Source organism: Sciurus carolinensis, chromosome 8, assembly GCF_902686445.1.
Source record: "Sciurus carolinensis chromosome 8, mSciCar1.2, whole genome shotgun sequence".
NCBI classification, from domain to species: Eukaryota; Metazoa; Chordata; class Mammalia; order Rodentia; family Sciuridae; genus Sciurus; species Sciurus carolinensis.
In genome coordinates this window covers 89,292,797-89,315,681 of record NC_062220.1, presented here as the reverse complement: position 1 = coordinate 89,315,681, position 22,885 = coordinate 89,292,797, and the positions used below count along the sequence as shown (strand labels likewise).

At 33.1% G+C, this 22,885-nt stretch overlaps 1 protein-coding gene across 3 annotated transcripts in view; it reads right to left on the bottom strand.

The window, feature by feature from the left end:
• Nucleotides 1-1,244: 1,244 nt before the first annotated feature.
• Nucleotides 1,245-22,885, bottom strand: part of Znrf2 (zinc and ring finger 2) — an 87,027-nt gene continuing 65,386 nt past the window's right edge. For 2 of the 3 annotated variants that reach the window (XM_047560606.1, XM_047560607.1), the window contains 3 exons: nucleotides 21,651-21,756; nucleotides 15,687-15,768; nucleotides 1,245-12,014 (listed from right to left, as the gene is read on the bottom strand). In XM_047560606.1, coding sequence (XP_047416562.1) covers nucleotides 15,711-15,768; nucleotides 21,651-21,756 — 164 coding nt within the window. In that variant the 3' untranslated portion in view covers nucleotides 1,245-12,014; nucleotides 15,687-15,710. Of the gene's footprint in view, nucleotides 12,015-15,686; nucleotides 15,769-21,650; nucleotides 21,757-22,885 lie in introns of those variants that run through there. The other variant, XR_007109770.1, reaches the window with a different exon arrangement.

Below are 22,885 nucleotides of genomic sequence, written 5' to 3'. Positions count from 1 at the left end.
AGGCTGGAAAGGCCTTAGCCTCCCTGCTGTGAACTGAACTGATTTGGAACAGAATGTGGGGAAAACTCATGTGCAGGGGTATTTCTGGAAACAATACTGATACTGGAAGCAAACAATCAGGAAAAGCCAGAGTTGTAGCAGCATGAGGATGAGAGCACTGGAACAAGCAGTAGATAGGCAGAACCAGAAATTTACTAGAGATGCGGGGAATGAGACAACAGTGAGGATGGCATGTAAGGCATTATGACTCAGCAATTCTATTTCTAGGCATTTACCTAAGAGGAATAAAAACATCCACATAAAGACTTGAAGGTAAATGTAGCAATTTTTCAAAATACCCCCCCAAAAGTGGAAATTATCAATTTTCCCTAACCAATTAACAGATAAAATGTGGAATACCCAAAGCAATACTGTTCAGTAAAAATAAAGAAATAAATACACACTAACCATGGGTTAAGGTGAAACATTAAGGGAAAGAAACCAAATGCAAAAGACCATTTTTTGGTATAATTCCATTCCTGTGAAATATCCAGTAATGTAAAATCTATGGAGGTATAGTTAATAGTTGCCTATGGCTGGAGGAAGGGGAAATGGGGAATGATTGTGAAGGAATATGAGGTTTCCTTAGGTGATGAGGATATTCCAAAATTAGGTTATGCTGAGGTCTTCACAACTCTGTAAACATACAGAAAAGTTTTTGATTTGTACTACTTTTTTTTTTGGGGGGGGGTGTTTACTGGGAATTGACACTTGACCACTGAGCCACATCCCCAGTCCTATTTTGTATTTTATTTGGAGAAAGGGTCTCACAGAGTTGCTTAGCACCTCATTTTTGCTGAGGCTGGCTTTGAACTTGCAATCCTCCTGTCTCAGCCTCCCCAGCTGCTAGGTAGGCGTGCGCCACTGTGCCTGGCTGTACTATTAATGGGTGAATTTTATACTCAAAGAAGCTATTAAAAATAATGGGACGATGAACAAACTTTTTACCAAAGAAGCTAAAAGAATGACAAATGAGCACATTAAAAGATGTTAAATACCATTAATTAAAATTAAAACCACAATAAAATATCACTACTACCAATTAGAGGCCAAAACTAAAAGGACCAATACCACCAAGTTTTGGCAATAACGTGGCAAATTGTAACCCTCATATATTGTTGGTGGGAATGTAAAATAGGACAGCTACTTTGAAAAACAGTTTGTCAGTATCTAATAAACACTTACCACACTACTCAGCAATTTCATCCCTAGTAATTTATTGAAGAGAAATGAAATCACATGTTCATACAAAGACTGTATACAAATGTTCATAACCACTTTATTCATAATAGTCCCCAACTAAAAATAGCCCAGGCCCCCACCAATAGAAAGATAACAGTGTAGTATATTCATTCATACAACAGAACACTACTGAGCAAACAACATAGATGCTTCCCAGAGATATTATGCTGAGCAAAGTAAGACTTAGACAAATATAAAAACACCAAATTTCACCTATAAACAGAACATAAAGCAGATCAGTGGCTGCCTGGGCTTGAGAGTAGATGGGTAGGAACCCACTATAAAGGGACCTGAGGTAACTTGAGGGTGAACATTCTCTACTTTGGTTGTTGTCATGGTTATACAGGTACATACATCTGTCCAGAATGATCAGTTAGCAAACTTATAATGGGTGCTTTTGTTGTGTGTAAATTACAACTAGAGTAAAGTTGCTTTGGAAAAAGCAGTGAAGATTAAAAATATAACACTGTGCTGACTGAGGAAACAAGCTTCTGAACATGGAAAGAGTCTAAAAAATCTGGCTGGGTGGCTCTGCTGCAATTCTGGAGCTTGTGGTAATTAGCACCTGCTCTCACCTTTGCTTTAGCCTGGCGCAAGGTATGAAACCATTACATAACCAAAAAAGGGCTTTCCCATGACTTTAATGACCTTATTCCTGTGACATCTGACACAATGCTTACCCAGAACTATATATTTCAAACATCCAGGTGACTTGTTTGTTCTACTATAACTGATGATCAATCCTTCTGCTACTAATACTGAGCCTTAAACTTCACAGCTATCATTTTTCCCAATATATATGCAGTATCTTACAACTATCAAATATTCAATAGATATATGCTGAATAAATGAACCAACACTTCCATTAACCCTGCATTCTAGTTCAAATAACACCCACACATTCCACACATTGTTCTTCACAGTATAAAGACTTTTGAAGATAACCAACATAAAGAATGAAAATCAGACTGCAGTTACTTATATACTTCAGCCTCAGTGCTTTTTAATAACTGATATGAGTGTATAAAATGTTACTTTTGAATTATTAACTGCTATACTTTTCATTCCTGATTACTTACGTTCTTGTGTTCCCAGTTGCTTATGAAACTTGCTCTGATACCTGGCTGGTAGGCACTGCTTTAGGATTAGGGGCAAGAGATATGAGGATATTATAAACACTGTTGCTCAGTTGAGGGCCAAAGCTGAGTTTTTTAAAATCCAAAGGAAGAGATAGGACTGTAGAAGTTGGCTCTGATTAATCCAAGCCCTTTGACTCTCAGGCTCCTATCCAGAGCCAACTTCTGCAGTCCTTCTTCGAAGGACTTTTAGGAACCCACAAAACTTTGCTGTGCAAATCAAGGATCAGAGACTAGCTAAACCAGGCAGTTTTATTCTATGACCCAGAGTTGGGAAGAAGTCATGAAATTTTCAGAGCAATTTTCTCACCCAAAGTCAAGAATCTGAAAGCATGAAAGAGATTTAAAAGGGATATACCAAAAACTTGGCTGCAGAGGTCTGAGACACTGTTGGACACCCTTTCCTCCTCATGAGTGGATACCTTGTATTTTTTGGTCTATGTGAGAAAAACCCTAGATAGCTGTACACTAGCTGTACAACAGAACCGCACCAGGGCAATTAACTTAGAAATCTCTGGGGTTTGCTCAAGGCCTTAACAGATTTAAAGAGTGCCTCTGTATTCTCTTCTTTCTCCTGAATCAATCTCATGTTTCAAGTGTCAAGGATCACTGGCTCATGGAAATCCTAAAGCAGAAGTACATAATGTTCCCTTTCCCAGTGTGTAGCCCAACCTTATATACCAACTCCGTGCCAATCTCTACCTGACTCTATTCACCATGGTGGCTGAGCATAGAATCCCTAGGCAAATCAAGCAGCATCTGACTCAAGATATTGTGAACCTGACTGACTTTTGCCTCTCAAGCTGCATTTTGCAGAGTACTCCCATTTTGTGACAAAGGGTCTCATGATCAAGCTGAACAGTTTAAAAGCATGGTCATGGCAGAAAGTCAACTATAGCTAGAAGGTATGAAATTCATGAAAATGCCCCAACAGAACTCAACCCCAGGGGAAAAATCTGACTAGAACTTACTGATCAGCACTGTTCACAGTTCCTGCTGACCAGTAGGTAAGTGCTAACAAACATACCAACTCCTAACTGAAACTGACCAGTTAATCAAAGCCTGTGTGCCCTCACCAAAAAACAATAATCACAATGAAAGCCAGGGCTGTCTGTGAATGCACATAAAAAGGATTCACTAGATCCTCAATCTTTTTAAAGATATTTCCAGTTTTAAGAAACGACCTCAATTTAATAATAATATAACACAAGTATTGTGCATGTGTAATAATTACATCAACTTTGAAAGAGAACCAAGAATCTTAACAACGTTGGAATTACAAGGTCTTCAGAAATATTCAGGTACAGATAAAGATTGGAGTCAAAAAGATTCCTAGAGTAAAGTCATCCAGACCTGTGCTGTCCAATATAGTAGTCACTGGTCACCTAACTTTTATAATGTGGCTGGTTCCAAATGGAGATGGGCTGTTAAGTAAAGAACACACAGCAGATTTCAAAGACTGAAAAAAATATAACATAACACCTGATAAAAATACTGATTACATGCTAAAATGATAACAGCTTGTGTATTTAAATAGCCCAGGAAGGCTTCTGCCATGCTTGAGTTCCAACAACAGATCAACTGAAGATTAACATGATCAATATCATTTACATATTTAGGTAATATCATTAGCATTAACAGATTTTGTAACATTCCAATTTAAGTATTAAGGAGCTACTTTCAATTCATGATGTACAGTTATTTGGCATTTTTCTGAAATATAAATTTACACTGTTAATACTGTGCAGTCTATGTTGTTACCCTACTAGTCGCATAGCTACTAAGTGATCAAGCCAATCAAAGCATTAAAATCTCAAAATGACTTTCTTCAAAAGGTATCTTTTGGTTAGCAAATCTTTAAATTTCATAAAATAATGAACAGTGGATTCAAAAGTTTACAGAAAATGTCATCATAGGAATAAGGCACTATATGGCAGAATTTTAAAACTTTTATAATCATAGCATCATTAAGGTACTTCAGAAAAGTAATCTTAAAAGCATTTTTATGCAGGAATCAAATCTTAAATCATGAAATATGAACACAGGGGTTTTAACATTTTAGGATATATATATCAGGCATTAAGTTTCGATTATGCTCACAGGCTTTCCTGTCCTGAAGTCACAGGATACCTGCAAGAGAATCTCTTCAACAATTTGGAGAAACTTGTAAAAATTTAAATTGGTGTTCCCATGGCCATACTGTATTTGGGTAATCACTGGGGAGAGGTGCTTCCTCCAGCAAGCCACAAGGGTATCCCAAAGTTGCTGTTCCTCCAAGAAATAAATATAAATTAAGCAGTCCTTATTCCTGTCTTTCACAAAATAAGGATCATGATATAGCTGGCAGCAAATGGTAGCTTTCCAAGAAGTATTAAATTTCTTTTGGTCCCTCCTTCCACTTAGCCCAACCTATCCACAACAGCAACTTCCATCAGGATGGCAGAATTCATCTTTTCCATATATCTTTTTCTATGAGACTCTGGTTCCAACAGTAGCTCTTTCTGTTGCAAACATCTGGGATAAACAAATCAAAGACAAAACTTCAAGAATGAGTGCATCTTAGTATTTCATTAAGCTACTCTGGAAAATCATGGCCCTACTCCAACAGGCATCTGAAGTTAGGGGCAGAGGGGAATGCTAGGAAAGGTCCCACTCCACCAAACTGAACACTGTCTAACTATTTTTGTGAATTAACAATTACTGCTAACAGTGTTGGCAATATTTGGGTCTAGACACTACCTAAACCCTAAAACAACACACATTTATCACACTTCCTGCTTTTTCACAACTTGTCAAAATATTCATGTCTGGTTTCTCTCTCAAAGCTCTATCTCCAATTTAAGATTAAATTCCTTCAGTTTACAATTGGTGTTCCTTATTTCTAATTATCCACCCAATAAACTGGCATAATCCACTTTTGCCAGGTAGAGGTTCAATCTTTCAAGAGGTGGAAAGAGTACAACTAGAAGTTGTCCTGGGCTTGTCTCTCATTCCTTATATGCAAATGAATTAAAAAATGAGTCAGTTCTACTCTATAAATCTTTAACCCATTAAGTCTCAAGTTTTTAATTCTGTGAATATTTCAATGAAATTGAAATAGGTGCATTAAAATGGGTAGGAAATCATAATCTAGAGCATATATCATTTTATTTGAATTACTATAAATTTCCTAACAGTTCTGCCTCCAATCCTATCCTGTCTAACCTGAAATATGTGATTGTCTTTTTCCTTTCTAAAATCAGTCAATCATAATTTGGTGTACACATCTCTGCAAGATTTGTTATTTGCTTACTTCTCTAGACAGAATAACTCTCCAAGACTGTCATGCTTTTCTCCATCTTGGTTATGTACAAAGTTTTCTGCCTTAGGAACACCATCCCCAAACTTCCCACTTGGCATGTTCTTTATCCACATCTCTTGGAGGTATGATCTATTTGTTCTTGATGACTTATCATTCTCTTGCTTAGCCTGAGTTAAATAACTCCCCTTCATATCTTCAAAACACCTTGTGTTTACGTCTGTCAGCATGTGTCACTCTCCTTACATGCTTGTTTATTTATTGGCTTCACCCACTATAAAGTTCCTCAAGGGCAGCCACCTTTCATTTTTATATTCTTGGTCCTAGCCATGCACAAATTGTATAATGCTTAATGTACAGTAGACAGTAGTCACTAGATTTTTATGAGTGTGGAAATCAGAACCCACAATGTTTTCTATTAATACACTGGCTTCTTTAAACACATCAGTTAAGGTCTTAGGTATTACTATCACACTTCATGATTGAACAGAATAACAAAAACCTATTCATAAAAACGGCACAAATGTTTTTGTTTATTTTAGCCACCTACATTATTAAGAGTTTACTATGTGTCTAGTATTGCATATATGTACCTTCCCACTTAATACTAGAACCCTGATATAGGAATTGCTATTGCCTCTTTAAAGAAAAAGGTGAAGACAGAGAAATCTTGCCCCATGTCCAGCCATCTGGCTCTAGAACTTGGGTTCTTAATTACTATACCACAAAATTCAGTACCTCTTATATCATGAAAACTGTGCTTCCAAAGATTTATTACTCTTCTAAAACAGCAGAATGCTACTAAATACAACTTTTAAAAGTTATGACTGTGTACTAGCAGAGCATCCCTTTAAAGACTTAACAGCTCTTCAATCATATTTCAATTATAAAATTTACAGGCAGGTTTTACATTAGAAACTTTAAAGTACAATTTTACTTATAACTAAAGTAATGAAGAAAAATCTCTTTGTCCATTACCACTACAATCATTTCTTAAGCTGTTACAGAATTTTAAGTAGTAATTTTTGATTCAATTTTGTGGTAATGGGTATACAAAATTAAAGAAGCAATAACATCAATTAATTCATGGTAACTTTACAGCACTCAGATATTTCTGTTTTATTATAATACACTATCAACTTATGGACAAAGAAGGATAATATGACAATTTTCCTTGAAAGCATTATTTTCTTAACTTCTAAATAATGGGATAATTTACCAAGATCATTTGGAAGTTTATTTATTAAAATATCAATAATGAATTGTTCCATTTTAGTTTAGAACACACTAATACAAGTTGTTCCTAACACATTTTCTCTATTTGTTGTGATTGGTACTTCTTATACCTTATTTAACAGAAAAATACTTTCAAATAGAGGAAATTAAGAGGTATTACAAAAGAGTTGTGGAAACCATGAATAAAGCAATAAAGCAACAGAGGTAAATATCATTACCATGATTTTCACAATGAAACTCACAAAAAAAGTCACAGGAAAGAAATGTAATGAAGTGATAATCAGTATCATCATCAAATTCCAATGTACCTTTTGTATCTCCCTATAGAGTCTGCTAACTATGTTATATGCACCCAAATACTCAAAACTGACTAATAATGAAATATTTAAAAAATACTGATAACAGGATACAAGGCAGCACTGTAAGTTTATCAAACAAATGATCAGTGCACACCAATTTCAACATACCAAATCAGAAAAGGAAGGCATGAGCATTCAGTTAGAGGAAAATTCAGTCACTTCTGATGCCAAGACTTGGTGTCCTGACAGATACACCTCATTTTCCAGAATAGAGCTAAGAAACACAGTGTGGTTAATGGTTACTATAGTATCACTTAAAAATTTTCCTTTATTTCTGGATATTAGTTCATGCCATGCTGTTCTCTCTCTATAAAAAACAAAAATCTATCTCATTATTAGCCATTGGTCTAAAATTAATGATAGCTTAAATATCTGAAAATCAAACAATTCCTCTAAGTACAGTAACATTACATTTTCAGCTAAAACTAAATAATTAAATATATCTGGTTTTTTCAAAGTCTTTTACTGTCCACAGAAAATCAATTAACTTAGAAGTCCAGGTATTTCCCATTTAAAACAGGAATGGGGTGATTTAAAATTAAAAAATTCGGTTTCCTAGCTTAAGCGCAGCATTCACAGAATATGGTACTCAAGTATTGTTTGGGAAATTATTACCAAAAAAGTTTTACCAGCTATTCCTGAATATAAATCACTACCTGTATACCAAGTAGTACTTTCCTCTGAAGAAAACCAAGTAGCAACTCAGTTTTGGAATGAAAAGATCTGGGTAGAGAAGGGAAAGACAGTAGATAGTAAAATGAACAATATAACTACTGTCATTCACAACACTGCAAAAAAAAAAAAAAAAAAAAAATATCCGAAGTTACATACCTCAGGAAAAACACAATGGGCCAAAAACAAAGCACAGACATGCTAGCTTTCTGTTTTTTGTTTTTAAAGTAAGAAAATATCTGTATAACAAGGTACAGTGAACAAGTGACACTTCATGTTTAATCACTCATTATCAATATATACTGAGTTTACTTCAGGATTAATCAAAATTGCAAGAAAATGGCCCAAATGAACTAGAAGACTTCTAGCAACAAACTGTACTCATATTTAATAAGCACCATTTACCTCTAAGTAGTTTTACACAGTTTCCAACACTCTAATTTATATGGAAACTTCCTCTGTGAAAGAAAAAGATGATTTGGATATTATTATCAATGCATAGTGCGGGTATAAATTAGGTGGTAAATCCAACAATTCTTGAATTTTAAAAAAGTTTCATGCTTTGTTCAAATTTAGCTTATTGTTGAGAAAATTCCCCTCTTCCACTCTCCAAGTCAGTACATAAAAGTAGTTAATATTTACACTGAATTTACAGTATTTTTCATTTAAAGGAATAACCCTATGTCTTGCTATAATACGTTAATGTAAGTGATTGCCCTTAAACTTCGCCATACCCAAACTTAGAAACACAGCCATGAGTCAAATAAGCTTTGAACAGAATTCTTCCATTTTCATGAAATCATTTAAAATGAAAACTTTTTGAAATACATACTGCAGATAGGCTGAGGTGGTCCTCATCATTTTGGGGCTACATTCTAGTAAAGTGTCTAGTGGGTAAAAACTGCAATAATCATTTAAAAGGAATATAAGACTTGCACTTAAGAAGCCAAAACCTATATATTATGCAGCAGTAAACAACATGACTTTTCAATGTTTCTTCTATCACCAAAAATCAGTTATAGAAATGATTGTTTTTATTTCAATCATAAACATGGCTCTTAATCTATAGATCTATCTGATTTGTAACTAAATCTGCAAAACATGAAGACTACGGTTAGTCTACTTCTCTGGCAAAGAGCAAGGAGTAAGACAAAACAATTTTTGTCTCTTAAACATTCTGGCAAACAGCAAAAAATAAAAAAGATGGATCAAAATAGGATGTCAAAATTGGCAATAAATCCATTATGGACAAAAAGTGGCACTAAAGTGAAATTTAAGAACATATTGCTTTCTATATACGCACATGTAACCTTATTTGAAGACAGGTATTTACAGAGATTCTAGAAAGTTATAACCAACTTGACAACCCAGGCTTTCAATCTCCATAGTATTTAGTGTTCAGTAGTTTCAGCTGAATATTTAAATATCTAACTTAAGCTACTCCATGTTTGCATACAGATTGACAAATATTATGAGACATTATAGAATATCACTGATAGTATTTTCCAGAATAATGACTTCGATTTTGAATAAAAACTGGAGCATTTCAGTTTTAAACCCCCACTCTTCCCTAAATTATTCATTTTAGGAAGTCATCAGAGATTGAATTTAAAATAAAAATGACAACTTTGTAAATTTTAACAAAAAGGGGTTGTTTTAAACAGATTTCAGTAAATACAATATTAATAATCAAAGTAGCATTGACACTGACAAACACTAAAACTTTCTTTAAAACCCCAGGAGCTTCAATTGTAGCAGCTGCAGCACAGAGCCTTATGACAGACATAGGCTAAATTATTAAGACTGAGAATATGGGACAAGGTGAAGAAGGAAAAGTGAACGTAAGCCAGTACAGTTCAAAAAGTAAAGTTCACAAGTAAGCTATATCAGAAAATCAATTTTCAGGAGAATATAAACAGTTAATTACCACAGCTGTATTAATCTCTTAAGAATGGAAGACAACAAAGTAATTCTTATCACAATATACCAGTAGTAGAAAACAAATTAATTATTCACAGTCTAAGAGGCTTTCCCTGTGGGGAACATGAGGGGAGGGTGTGAAAGCTTACACAACTGAAAACGTGAAATAAATGGATTCAAACCAAGATTTCATGAAAAAAAATTTAAGGGAAGAATGTTTCTCTTGAGGGAAAATAATTTTCTACAACTATTTAAAAAGCACCTATGAAACTGTGCTGTTGGCTGTCACAATGGAGGTTTTGGATTCTTTTTAGCAATTGCAGCATAACAAAAGGCATTTTTCACAGCATAACTTTAGGGAAAATGTTATCTAGTCTGAAATCATACAGAAAGCAATTAAAAATTCTTTTAATTATTCATAATACACAAATTTTTCTGGGTAGCAGCAGTTGCTCCTGTACTTGCCCTTTTAGAAAATATGAAACAGAAGCAATAAAGTAGGGAAACAAACTAAAGGAAGATAAGAGCAGCAGCGTTAAATTAAAAAGCAAATAAATACATTAAGGAGAGCTTAAAATAAGGAAATAGTACTGTGAAACTTTCAATTAAACTAAGTAAAGTGCACTGCCTAAATATTTACTGATAACATTTTCCCTATGTTGAAAATGCAAAATCTACTTATTGGTATTGGTATTATTGACATATATATATATATATATATATATATATATATACATATACATATATATATATATTTAAAAGACATTCACTATTGTAGCCCTAATAGCTCTCTTCCAGTATTTTTAACCATTCAGATATATTTTGGGGGAATATTTATTCACATAATTTGGCTTAATACATTTTTTCCTACACAAGACCCAATTTAAAGTCTCCAACATTTTCAATTACAGTAATAACACATTAAAAAATTATAAATTAACAAAATCTTTGTATTTGCTTTAAAAAATCATTTATCAAATGCTAACCTCCAGATTATCTGGAAAATTAAAGATGCAAATTGCTATAAATCTGACACCCAATTAAATCCTGATGTTTAAAAGTATATAAAATATCCCTCAAAAATGGGCCAACTTCCACTCCAGAAATTTTTGTTTTATTCTTTTCATAAATTATTAAGTGTATAACCTGCTACACATTTTACCCAAATATGGGAAAACTGCCTGGAGATGCAAAGCACAATAAAATAATTACATGAAAAAGAAAAAAACAAACAAAAAATACCCGTTAAAACAGTTATGGCCGGCAGCACTTAAAATGGATAATTTGTATTTTTTTAAAAGTTGCATAGCTGCAAGATGATTGACTGCTGATTAAATGTTCAGCAGTTTTATTTAAGAGGAAACAATATATTTCATAAACTACAATTCAGTAGACAATTTCTACATTTATTTAATTAAAATGTAATTATGTAACTTGATTTACTCTTTGGGTGGCATTCTGATAATATTAAACCTTTAATTTAAAAACATACACATATTTTAGTTTTCCTATGTAGAAATTAGTTTTCCACACTGGGGGCGGGGGGAATGGAAGAACTTGAGATCATGGTCTACATTCAGAGAATGTTTTACTGCTTGATTACATTTCTTGGTTTCACATTTAAGACTTTAATTTATGAGAAGTAACTTATATGGTTTTTCAATTTAAGAATAAGTGAATGCAGAAACATTATGTTGGGGGAATTAAAGAGACCCCAAACTAAAGAAACAAAACAAAACAAATCAAAACAGCTAGTTGTGCAGCTCTAGAGAACTGAATAAAAAGTAAATCAACTTTTAAATCAGTTAACTTTGGCGTCTGAATACAAAATGTTCACCAGTATTACCTATGTAGATGACTATTAAGGGATATGCAGCATTTTCAAAATCCCTGTGTGTCCCTTATATGCAAGTTTGGTACACTGAGTTCTGTGATTACTGTCCTCTCTTCAGCAGGATTATTTTTTTCTTTTTTCCTGTGTGATTGTCCATCTCTGTATTACCAAGTCTCACAGAACCCAGATTTCTGGCTGAGTAAGCCTGCATTTTTTGTTTTTCCAGAGACAGTTCCTCAAATCCTCTAGATTTTTCAATATCTTCAAAAGACAAGAAACCTGTGTAAAAATAGATAAATTTAGTTTAAGCTGTGGTCCATCATGGTAATACAAATCAATATATAATATGCATTTTGCCATGAACATGGCTTTAGTTACTGTAAATTTTCATATCCTATTTACTATTCCAAAAATTCAAAACTAGAGTTCTGCAGAAGAGATCAAGACATAGAGAGTAAAGAATACACACACGCACACTCTTAATTTTTAAAACTTCCACCATATAACTCAAAATCCCAAATAAAAATAGCAATTTCCTAATCAAGACCTCAGATACTCATGTATGTCTATTTTGGGATGATAACTGAATTTTTATATATATAAACAAAACAACAAGGCCCAACATTTTATATATATAAAATATTTCTTTATCTCTCTCCCCCCCCTCTTTGTTTTTAGTATTTTACCACCACCAAATCCTCTTTAAACCCATACACTTTTACTCTAGGATAGATAAATAAAAAATTATTTCTGTTCCTTTTAACAAATAAAAGCAGTCATGACAGAAATGAAAGTGTGAATGAAGATATATAAATTCTCAAAAATGAGAATTTTTGAGACCCTTAGAAGGGTCTCAAAACCTTAGAAGACTGACTTCATTGGTATAGCTTTCTGTAGGGAACCAACTAGAGTGTTCAACTTGCCCCATGTAGTAGGTTAGTTTCAAAACTCACATTCTGTATTTTTAAAATTCCACAAAATAACATTAACATGTAATGTAAAGAAACAGAAATCCTGCTTAAAACGGACATATCCATGTCTGTTAGATGCATGAGACAAGACGTGTGTTCCATGTGTCACATAAGCTCACTGTGAAATTAAAGAAAAAATTTCTAATTTAAAAGTTCAACTTTATAGAAAAAAATAACTGAGTCTACGATGGACTGAATATTTTTATCTCCCCAAAATTTCCATGTTGAAACCCAATCTCCAGTGCAATATCAGGAGGTGATTAGTCATGAGGGCTCTGTACTGGAGAATTGGATTAGTATCCTTTTTAAAAGGTGTAAGGGAGCCAGCCTACTGTTCCTTCTGCTATCTAAGAACAACCAGAAGGTGCCACAAATGATGAACAAGCTCTCACCAGACATGGAATCTGATGGCACCCTGATGTTAGAGTTTCAGTCTCCAGGACTATAAGCAATAAATTTGTCTATAAATTAATTATATGAGGTCTTTTGCTATAGCAGCTTGTATGTACAAAGATAACTGAAAGGAAGAATTTTATCTGTAGGTGAGAGATTTAGATATTTTAATTTGGCTTGTAAAATACTAAGATAAAAACTTCATTTTATTAGTATTGGGTTTTAGTAGTTTTCTTAACATGCTTTTATAATGTTAGCCATAATTTTAATTTATTGGTCTAGTCATCAGGCAACACTAATAGGACTCCAAAGTATTCCCTTCAAAAATCTTTTTCTCACAGTGATGAAAAACAAACATGTTCTCAAAATACTACTCCATCACTATACTTTTCTTACCCAGCAATCTTATCCCATTTCATATTTTAAATGTGTCAAGGTATGATTTGACTAAGTTCACAGTAAAAGGTTCATCAACTAATAGTCTTTAACTACACTTTACCAAAGGTTTTCACATTTCACCTGCACAATCTTACCGTAATGAAAAAGATCTCACTCAACTGCAGTTCTCATTTCAGTTGTTAGGACTGCTATTAAGTTAGCTCAAATCTACTATGTCAACATTCTCATTTGCTACCCTTAAACTAATCTCATCAATAGAACAACAGAATTCCTTGAGTGTTTATTAGCACAACACTTACATTTTTAAAATGCAAGAGCAGGAGTTATTGAGATAAAAGGAAATGGGAGAAGTACAGGACAAGACCTCAGTATATCACTTGTTCTAGTTCCTTGCCATCGGTCATAATTATTCATTCAGCAAAAATTGTAAGCCTCTAACAACTCAGGCTCTTACTCCTGAAACAATTCCAAGATGAGCTAAAATGTTCTCTTTTGATGTAAAAATACAATGTGTTGCATCATTTTGAAAGTCCTCTAAACACTTGAAGATAGCAATTAACAAAACTAAATGATGCCATTTAATTTACTTCATGAATTATGAAAAAAAAAAAACAATACCCATGTGAAATTATCCTTCAATTCACTAAACATTTTCAGATAATGCAGAACCATGAATAAGCTAAAATCAGCAGAGCAGAACTTATCATTTGGCTTCAAAATTACATACATAATACTGTATTACAGCATACTACTACAACATGCTAAGAATATAAAGATGAACGATTAAATTGAGTGAATGAATTCATGATGCAACTTTCTGAGGAAAATGTTTATTCCCAGTTATAGTAAAATTGCTAAGAACACAGTCTTTAGAGCCAGAATGCCTGCGTTCAAATTTCAACTCCACCAATAAACCAGCTATGTGACCTTGACAAGTCTAGTTTCTTAACCTTTCTCTACTTAAATCTCCTCACCTGTCTAAAGGTAGTAGTAATTGTATTGAGCTCAAAGAGCTAAAGTAACAACTGAGAAATGGATACAAAATACTTAAAACATTGCCTGGAATTTTTGATTCCAAATGATTCAATTTATGTTATATTAGTTGAGAACACATCTGAGAAGTTAGCTCAAGAGTATGAAATCTGATTCCATTTGCTAACTATATATATAACTTTGAACACCTGACACAACTTTTTTCTTTTTTTTAATTTTTTGTAGTTATAGATGGGCAGAATGCCTTTATTTTAGGCAGTGCTAAGGATCAAAACCAGTGCTTCACACGTTAGGCAAGTGCTCTACCACTGAGCTACAGCCCCAGCCCGCAACTTTTAATTTGTTCCTTAAACCACTTTATTGAGGAATGAATGGCATACAAAAAATGGTACCATTTAATGTATATAACTTAAGAGTTTGGTTACAACTTGCTGGTTTTGTTTTTGTTTTTGTGCTGCTGGGGACTGAATTCAGTGCACCATGCATGCTAGGCAAACTTGCTCTACTACTGAGTCACATCCCCAGTCCCTACAACTTGCTTCTGTTTTGTTTTCCCTTTCTTTTCTCTTTTTTTATAATTTGCTTTATAATGTCACGGAACTTGGAACTTAACTACTCTGAACCCAGGTTTCTTGCTAGGAAAACTGGGTTATATGTACTTCATGGAGTTATTTTTTTCCCCCAATATTAAACTATAAATAAATGCCGTTTAAGAGAATGTAACAGTTACTCAACATTTGATCTGTTTAGGAGTGAAAAAAGTTGTTTTTAACATTTTGTTGTTGTTGTTGCTTTGGATTTTTTTTCTTTCTTTCTTTTTTTTTGTGGTGCTGGGGATTGGACTCCGGGCCTTATGCATTTGAGGCAAGCACTCTACCAACTGAGCTATTATCCCCAACCCTTGTTGCTTTGGGTTCATTTGTTTGGTGCTGAAGATTTAACTGAGGGCCTCATGTATGCTACACACTGCACTTCACCACTAAGTAACACCCTGGCCCTTTTAAAGCACTCTACCAACTGAGCTATCTCCCCAGTCCCTTAATACATTTTTAAAAGTGAGTTTTCCACACAACATTTAATAAAATATCTGAAACACACATACACACAGGCACATGAATGAATGATGAATAAAAATGATGACTAAAAATGTGTAATTCAAGACAGTTTTCGAAAAAGTAGAACAAAGGAAGAATTACCTATAAAACAGGAATCTGATGCTTAATCTGAAGGGTGCTCAGGACAAGATCTATTTACTTCAAACCATTCATCTATGCAGCTAGAAAAGAACAAAACAGAAATATTTAAAGATATGTCTAATAACTATGTCAACCATAATAAAAAGTGCTTACTTCTTGATTTTAACATATTTTGGAGGAAAAAAAAACATTATTTAAAAGATATTTGGTATACATAAATAAAAACACAAGCATATGTTTATTTTTTCTAATCTTTTTGAGGTACAGGGGCACTCTACCACTGAGATATATCCCCAGTTCTTTTTATTTTTAGGATCTCACTAAGTTACTCAGGCTGGCCGTGAATTTGTGATTCTCCTGCCTCAGTCTCCCAATTTGCTGGGATTACAGGAGTGCACTATTATGTGCAGCAAGCACATGTTTATTATATTTTAAGTATTCTAAGCCACTAAGGAAAAAAAATTCTTTCCAAAATTATGCTATGAAACACTTAAAAGTTTAAACATAACTATTTCCTAAAGACAATCTCAAGAACTACTATTTTACCAATATTCAAAATTAAAGGAACAATTTAGAAAAATCTCCTTTCAAAAGTTACTTATGCACATATCAATGTTTTCATGTCACCTATCAAATTTTAAATCTTCACAATACAGTAGCATATTTTAAGACCACACTTATGTGATTACTGAACATTTATTTTAATTCTATCCTCAGTAATGCATAAAGACAAATATACTGATATCCATTTGAATTTATAGTACTTCATAATCTTATTTTTAATCTACACTTTTCAATGAAGTACTCAAGAGCCATGTGGGCCAATTTAAATTCATTAAGAAAAAAATTCACTTCTTCAGTCCCTTTTAAGTGTGCAACAATGATATGGCTAGTGGCTACTCTATTGGACAGTGCAGATTTAGAACATTTCCATCACTGTATGAAGTTCCAATTTACGGTACAATAGATGATAAAATCAAGGTCTTGAAAGGTTCAGTAACTTGCCCAACAGGTATTAAGTTCTCCAAGAGGATTCAAACTGTTCAACATTCTCATTGGTGACATATGTCAAATTTGCATTATGGCACTAAGCTAGCTTAGGTAATACATTGAAGGGCAAAATTATTATTTATCATTCCCATATCATGACAGATTGGTTTGGTAGGTAAAAATGATAGAAAAACAGTAAAAGAAGCTAGGCATGGTGGTGCATGCCTGCAATTCCAGTTGTTTGGGAGGCCGAGGAGGGAGAATCATTTGAATTCACACCAGCCTGGGCAACACAGAAAAACTTTCATCTCAAAAACAAAAACAAAACAACAAACAAACAAAGGTGAATTGCCCCATCCATGTTTCAAATATCTAAAACAATTTCTGTTGCCATTAAGATTTTTGTTTTCTAAATACATTAACAAATTTGGCTTATGACATTGTTTTCAGCCTGCTCTCAACCACTTGGTTATAGAAGTCCCCTGGTCTACCAATATTTCTGAAAATAAAGGAGTGAGACCTGAACAAAATACTCCAGATATGTTAACAAGAGTACCTCTGAATAGTACCTAGGTGACCTAAAATGGGTACTTCTTATTTTTTACAGCCATATAATACTAGCTCATCTTGAGAAAGTAATCATTAAAATTCCAGGTCCTTTACATATAAAATGCTATCAATCCACATATTCTCCATTCAAAATTATCTTCATTGGTTATTTAAAACAATATATTCTCTTTTCCTGTCTCCAGTTTTTCATTCTTAGCTATTTTCTCACTCTATAACTATATATGTGTGTATTCTAAAACAACATATCATTATGCATATTTGAACTTTTTTTTTTCCTGGTAGCAGGGACTGAACCCAGGGGCACTTAACCACTGAGCCACATCCTCAGCCCTTTTTATTCTTTATTTTGAGACAGGGTCTCACTAAGTTCTTAGGACCTCACTAAGTTGCTGAGGATGGCCTTGAACTTGCCATCCTCCTGCCTCAAGCTTACTGAGCTGCTGGAATTACAGGTGCGTGCCACCACACCTGGTTCTAACTTGTTTAATTTATGCTTTTTTAACTTGTTTTTTATTCCCCATTGGTTTAAAATTTGCAATTGTTAATAAGTTTCACATTTTTACATTTCCACTGTATACAGTATTCTATTATATAAATATACAATTGGACAGTCCAATGATTTACATTTTTTTGAAAAGAACCTGCACCAGAATATAAATTAATTTTGTCACTAATCAGTTTAAACTGCTTTTTAAAAAAAAAAAAAATTATGTTTTGGCATGAGCTCCTTATCTCCCCCTGGTCCCACTTTTTCTGTGGCCGTACTGTTCTGGAGCAAAAGATCAAAAATTTTTCTAGGGCATATGTCTGCGGGTGGATTTACTGAGTTGTAGTAAACATATCGCACACAGCTATTATAGTTGTCCACTAAATAGATCAACTTACATTTATATATTTATTGACTATTTGGGGTTCTTTTTTTCTGAATTAGCAATTTTTATAAATTTTCTACTTTGTCGTTTTCTTATAGATTTTTAGGAAGCTATTATCCAGGTATTTCACCTATAATATACATGTTTTTGATAAAACTTGCTTTCTACAAAATTATATACTAAAAGTAACAGGGATTATGGGGAAAAGTCAGATTAAGGGCAGACCACTCAACAATTTTGTAACCAGAACAAAGACATATTCATATCTAATAAAATACTACTGTAAATATAAAATGTTTTAAAAACACTGGTGAAGTTGGCATCAGTGAAAGAGGATTAAGGAAGGATGGAAACCAATGAGTTATGAAGAAATATGTGAATAAGTACTTCTAAAGCCCATAGGCTAACTGAACTAAGAGTAAGAATATGGGGAGATGGGTACTCCTTTATGGCTTGTTATGTCAGCATATATGTTTTCATCTGCTGTTATTCAATGAAACAAAAATTTTTTTTTGCTAATTTTAAATACAGTCTTAAGACACTGCATTTTTCACTTACAATATGATATTTATAAACTACAATGTTATTTCCTTACCCCTCTGTACATACTCCATATTCAAGTATTAAGAATGCCCAGTATTTTAATGTGCTGGGAAATAAATATCATATATAACCCAGTGAAAGATGTCATTATGTTATCATTGCCCTTCCACTAACGTAAGTGCAATGAGTTAACTTCATTATAAAAAGTGGTGAAGAATATTATTTCACATTTAAAACCTCTATTATTGTATGTGTTGAAAGTCATTCCCAGGTCTAGTTTTTTATTTTTTCACAGTATCATGTCACAAATAAGTTTTTGATTTTTTAAAAATATTTGTTTTTAATTGTCAATAGACCTTTATTTATTTATTTGTGCAGGTGATAACTGAACCTAGTGCCTCACACATGCCAGGCAATTACTGTACCACTTAGCCACAACCCTAGAACAAGTTTTTGATTTTAATCTTAAGATCCCCCTGCCCCACCAGGAGCGTATCTAAGGCAAAAATAATTCCTTACCAAAAGGTCAGATAAGCTGGAATTGATTTGTATTTCAAATATAAAATGAATTCAACTATTTTGTCATATTAATAAATAATCAATCAAAACATTTAATGAATAGTTCATTCTCTCTTTATGATACTGTAATACTACCTCTGGCAAATCAAGTTTTTCATTTATTCAACATATTTACATAGCATTAGTGCCAGCACTTCCTAAAATTGAATTCATTTAAACCCCTATAACTATGAAGTTGGTATTACTGTCCTCATCTTACAAATTCAGAGAGAAAAACTGAATAACTTGACTAAGAGCACACAGTAAATTAGTGAAGGAGTAAGAATCCTGACTTCAGAATTCATCTTCTTAACTCCCATGCAACATCTTTGTCCATACAGGTATGAGTATTTTTGAACTTTGTTCTGTCCCAATAGTTTACTTGTGTCATTTCCACACTATCTTAATATAGTCCTGTGATAACTGTAGAGAACAAATACTTCCAACATGCTATTTATTTAATGAGTATCTTCACTGTTCTTGCCCCTTGGCTCTTTGGTTCATATACATTTTTAGAACCAACCTGTCTGATTACACTTAAAAATTTTTCTGATTTTCTTAAAATGTCTTTGTCTGGTTTTCATACCAAGTTTATTTATTCTCATAAAATAAGCAGAAAAAACTTTCATCTTTTTCTATTTTTGGAAAAATTTATGATTGCTAACATGGTATTCTTTGACTACCTGGCAAAACTCATTGTCAAACTGTCTCTGAAAACCTATTTTCTATAAGGTTTCTTTTTTAATGTTTGCTGTGTTTTTCACAGGGTTTACCTTAATAACTAATTTTAATAGTTATTAGCTGATTCCGTTGTCTAATTTCCTTCTGAATAATTTTGATAAAATTACATTCTTAAGGAAATTGTCCATGATAACACAGAATTTGCTAATCATTTCTAATTTTTGCTGTCATGTCTCTCTTCATTTCTATTTTTTCTTTCTTAGAGGTAATCTTATTAATTTTTTTTCAAAGAATGAACTTTTGGCTTTGTTGGACTCTAGTGTGTCTTTATTTCATTATTTTCTTCTCTGATCTTTATTATTTTCTTCTTTCTATTCTTTATTGTTACTTTCCTAATTTCTAAAGAACTTCTTTTATTGATTTTCAACCTTTCTATTCACTTAAAGATGAACTTCCTTTCCCCAAGGATCACTCTAGGTATGTATCAAAAACATTTCATTATTATTCAGTCCCAAGTATTTTCTAAGTTATATATTTCTTCTTTGATCCACAAATTATTTAGAAGTATATATGAGGATTATTTCTTTTCATTATTGATGCCTAATACTGGTCAAAGAACAGTTCTGTACCATGAAATTCTTTGTAGTTTGCTGACTCACATATTGTAAGTTAGGACATGATCAATATCTATAATACTTCACATGTGCTTGAAAAGAAAATGCATTCTCTAATTGTGGGTTACAGATAGACACATTTATTAGCTCCAAAGTGGTAAACTGTAATTCTCAACTTTTCTAGACTTTTGACTTATTTTTTGTGTGTATCCACTTGATTCAATGAGAACTATGTTGAAATTTCCTATTATCCTGAAAGATTTGTCAATTTCTTCTGATAGCTTAATAAATATTTTGATGGGATACAAAAAATAAAATTTTACATATTTCTTATTATTTAGTGACCTTCTTGTAATGCTTTCTGACATAAAGTTATCTTTGTGTGACATTACTTTAGCTTTGTTTTATTTTAATTGGTATTTGCCTGGATATAGTTTTCTATCTTTAAATGTGTCTATATCACCTTGTTTGTTTTGCTTATCAACAACATATCTCTATCTTTCAAACTATATTTTCAGCTGGTGAGTTTTTTTATAGATTTAATTGTTGATACATTTTACCACCTTATTTTGCATTATTTATCCATTTTTCTTTATACTTTCCCCCAGCCCCACTTTAAGTAGAATTCTACCTTACTTTGAAACTTAACAGTTTTTTAATTCTTTTTGTAGTCATCTCATATAGTTGTGATTTGTTTGTTTGTTTAACCTAAAATACAGCTTTCAAAGCAAGAAGACTATGTAAGAAACCAGACGGGCTCTAAAGTTAAGCAAATGCCAAATCTGCTAGAATCTTACCTCTGCCACTAGGTAGCAATGCAACCCTGAAGATACTCCCTGATTCCCCTTAGTTTATTTTCTTAATTGTAAAGTGAGACTGTTACAAGGCTTACAAAAGACAACCTATTTAAGAAGCTATGGACAATAACTGGGTCATGGTAAATGCTTAACATAAAGAATAGTCTTTTGAAAACAATAACCTTAGCAGGGGAAAAAGGGCTCTTATATTTTAAAAATTGAGGGGAAGGGTTTCAATGAAGAAAAAAAACCTTTCTGCCCTAATCACAACGTGTGAAACTACGATAGCCATCTTCTGATCCAGTATCAACTTGGTTAGTAGAAAAAAATAACTTACCTTTTATGATATATGCATAGGCAAGGCAGTCGTGCTATAGTATCTCCCTGCTGCAATTCTTCAAGACATATTGCACATTCCCCAGCATCTTTACTCAGCACATCCTCTGTAGAGAAAAAAGGAATTCAGAACAATAAAATTAGCTAGCAAATTAAAAAAGAAAAGACATGTGAATGCTAGTTTACAAAGAATAGTAATTTCAGCACACTTGGAGTATCTTTTATCAGAATTACACAAACTCAGCATTCATAGTTAAAATACTCATGAATGAGTGAACAGTGTTTACCTCTATTTACATACACTGTCTCATGTTTCCATTTTATTTAGGCATTACTATAAGCAAGAATAGTACAGAATCCCCCAACTTGCAAAGAATTTTGCTATAAAACCACGGAAGTCAGTTGTTTGTAATTTGAAATTCATTTTCATTCTCTAAGTACTATTATTTTTGTATCCAAGAAGAGTTCAAAAAAGCTTAGAGTGTAACATGGCTGAAAAGACATGAAAATAAGACTCATTTTTTTAAATATGAAAAGAAATCACCCTGAATGAGATTTTTACAAAGTCGCTTTATTAAAACAGAAGGAAAACAATAGAAAGAAAACACTAAAAATTTCAGTAGCGGTCTATAATTCCAAATAATATGGTATATTCCTATCACATTTATCTATCTATCTATCTATCTATCTATCTATCTATCTATCTATTTATTTTTAGCCACAAAGACCAAAGGTTTTGTGAAAGAGACTTTTGGAAATTTGAAGATTTTGAACATTAGCTGCAGCAGTTCTTCATAATTGTTTTCTATGACAATGCCAAGCCAACTCCAGACAGCAATTAGTGGCTTCCAGAGGGCCCTGCAGTTATTTTAAAGTCTATGATGTGCTTAAAATAATTCAAAGGTAAACTCCTTATTATAAAGCAAAAGTTCTTAACAAAAATGGTTCTCAACTCATATTTTATATTGAAACTTTAAATTACATTTAATGTTAAATTTTAATAGGATTCTAACTTAAAAAGACTTAGCCAGATATCCTTTGTGACTCTTAAATGCAGAATAACTAGAATATGCCATTACTGAAGGTTTACCCCCTCCCCCCCAAAAAAAGAACTGTTCAAGAACATGTGGCTCCCCTTTACTGATTCATTTTCATTTTGGGACAGTATTCAGAGAAAACACGACTCTATTTAGTCCACAGAAGGGAAGGTACCAGCTGGAGGGGGCAAGGACAACT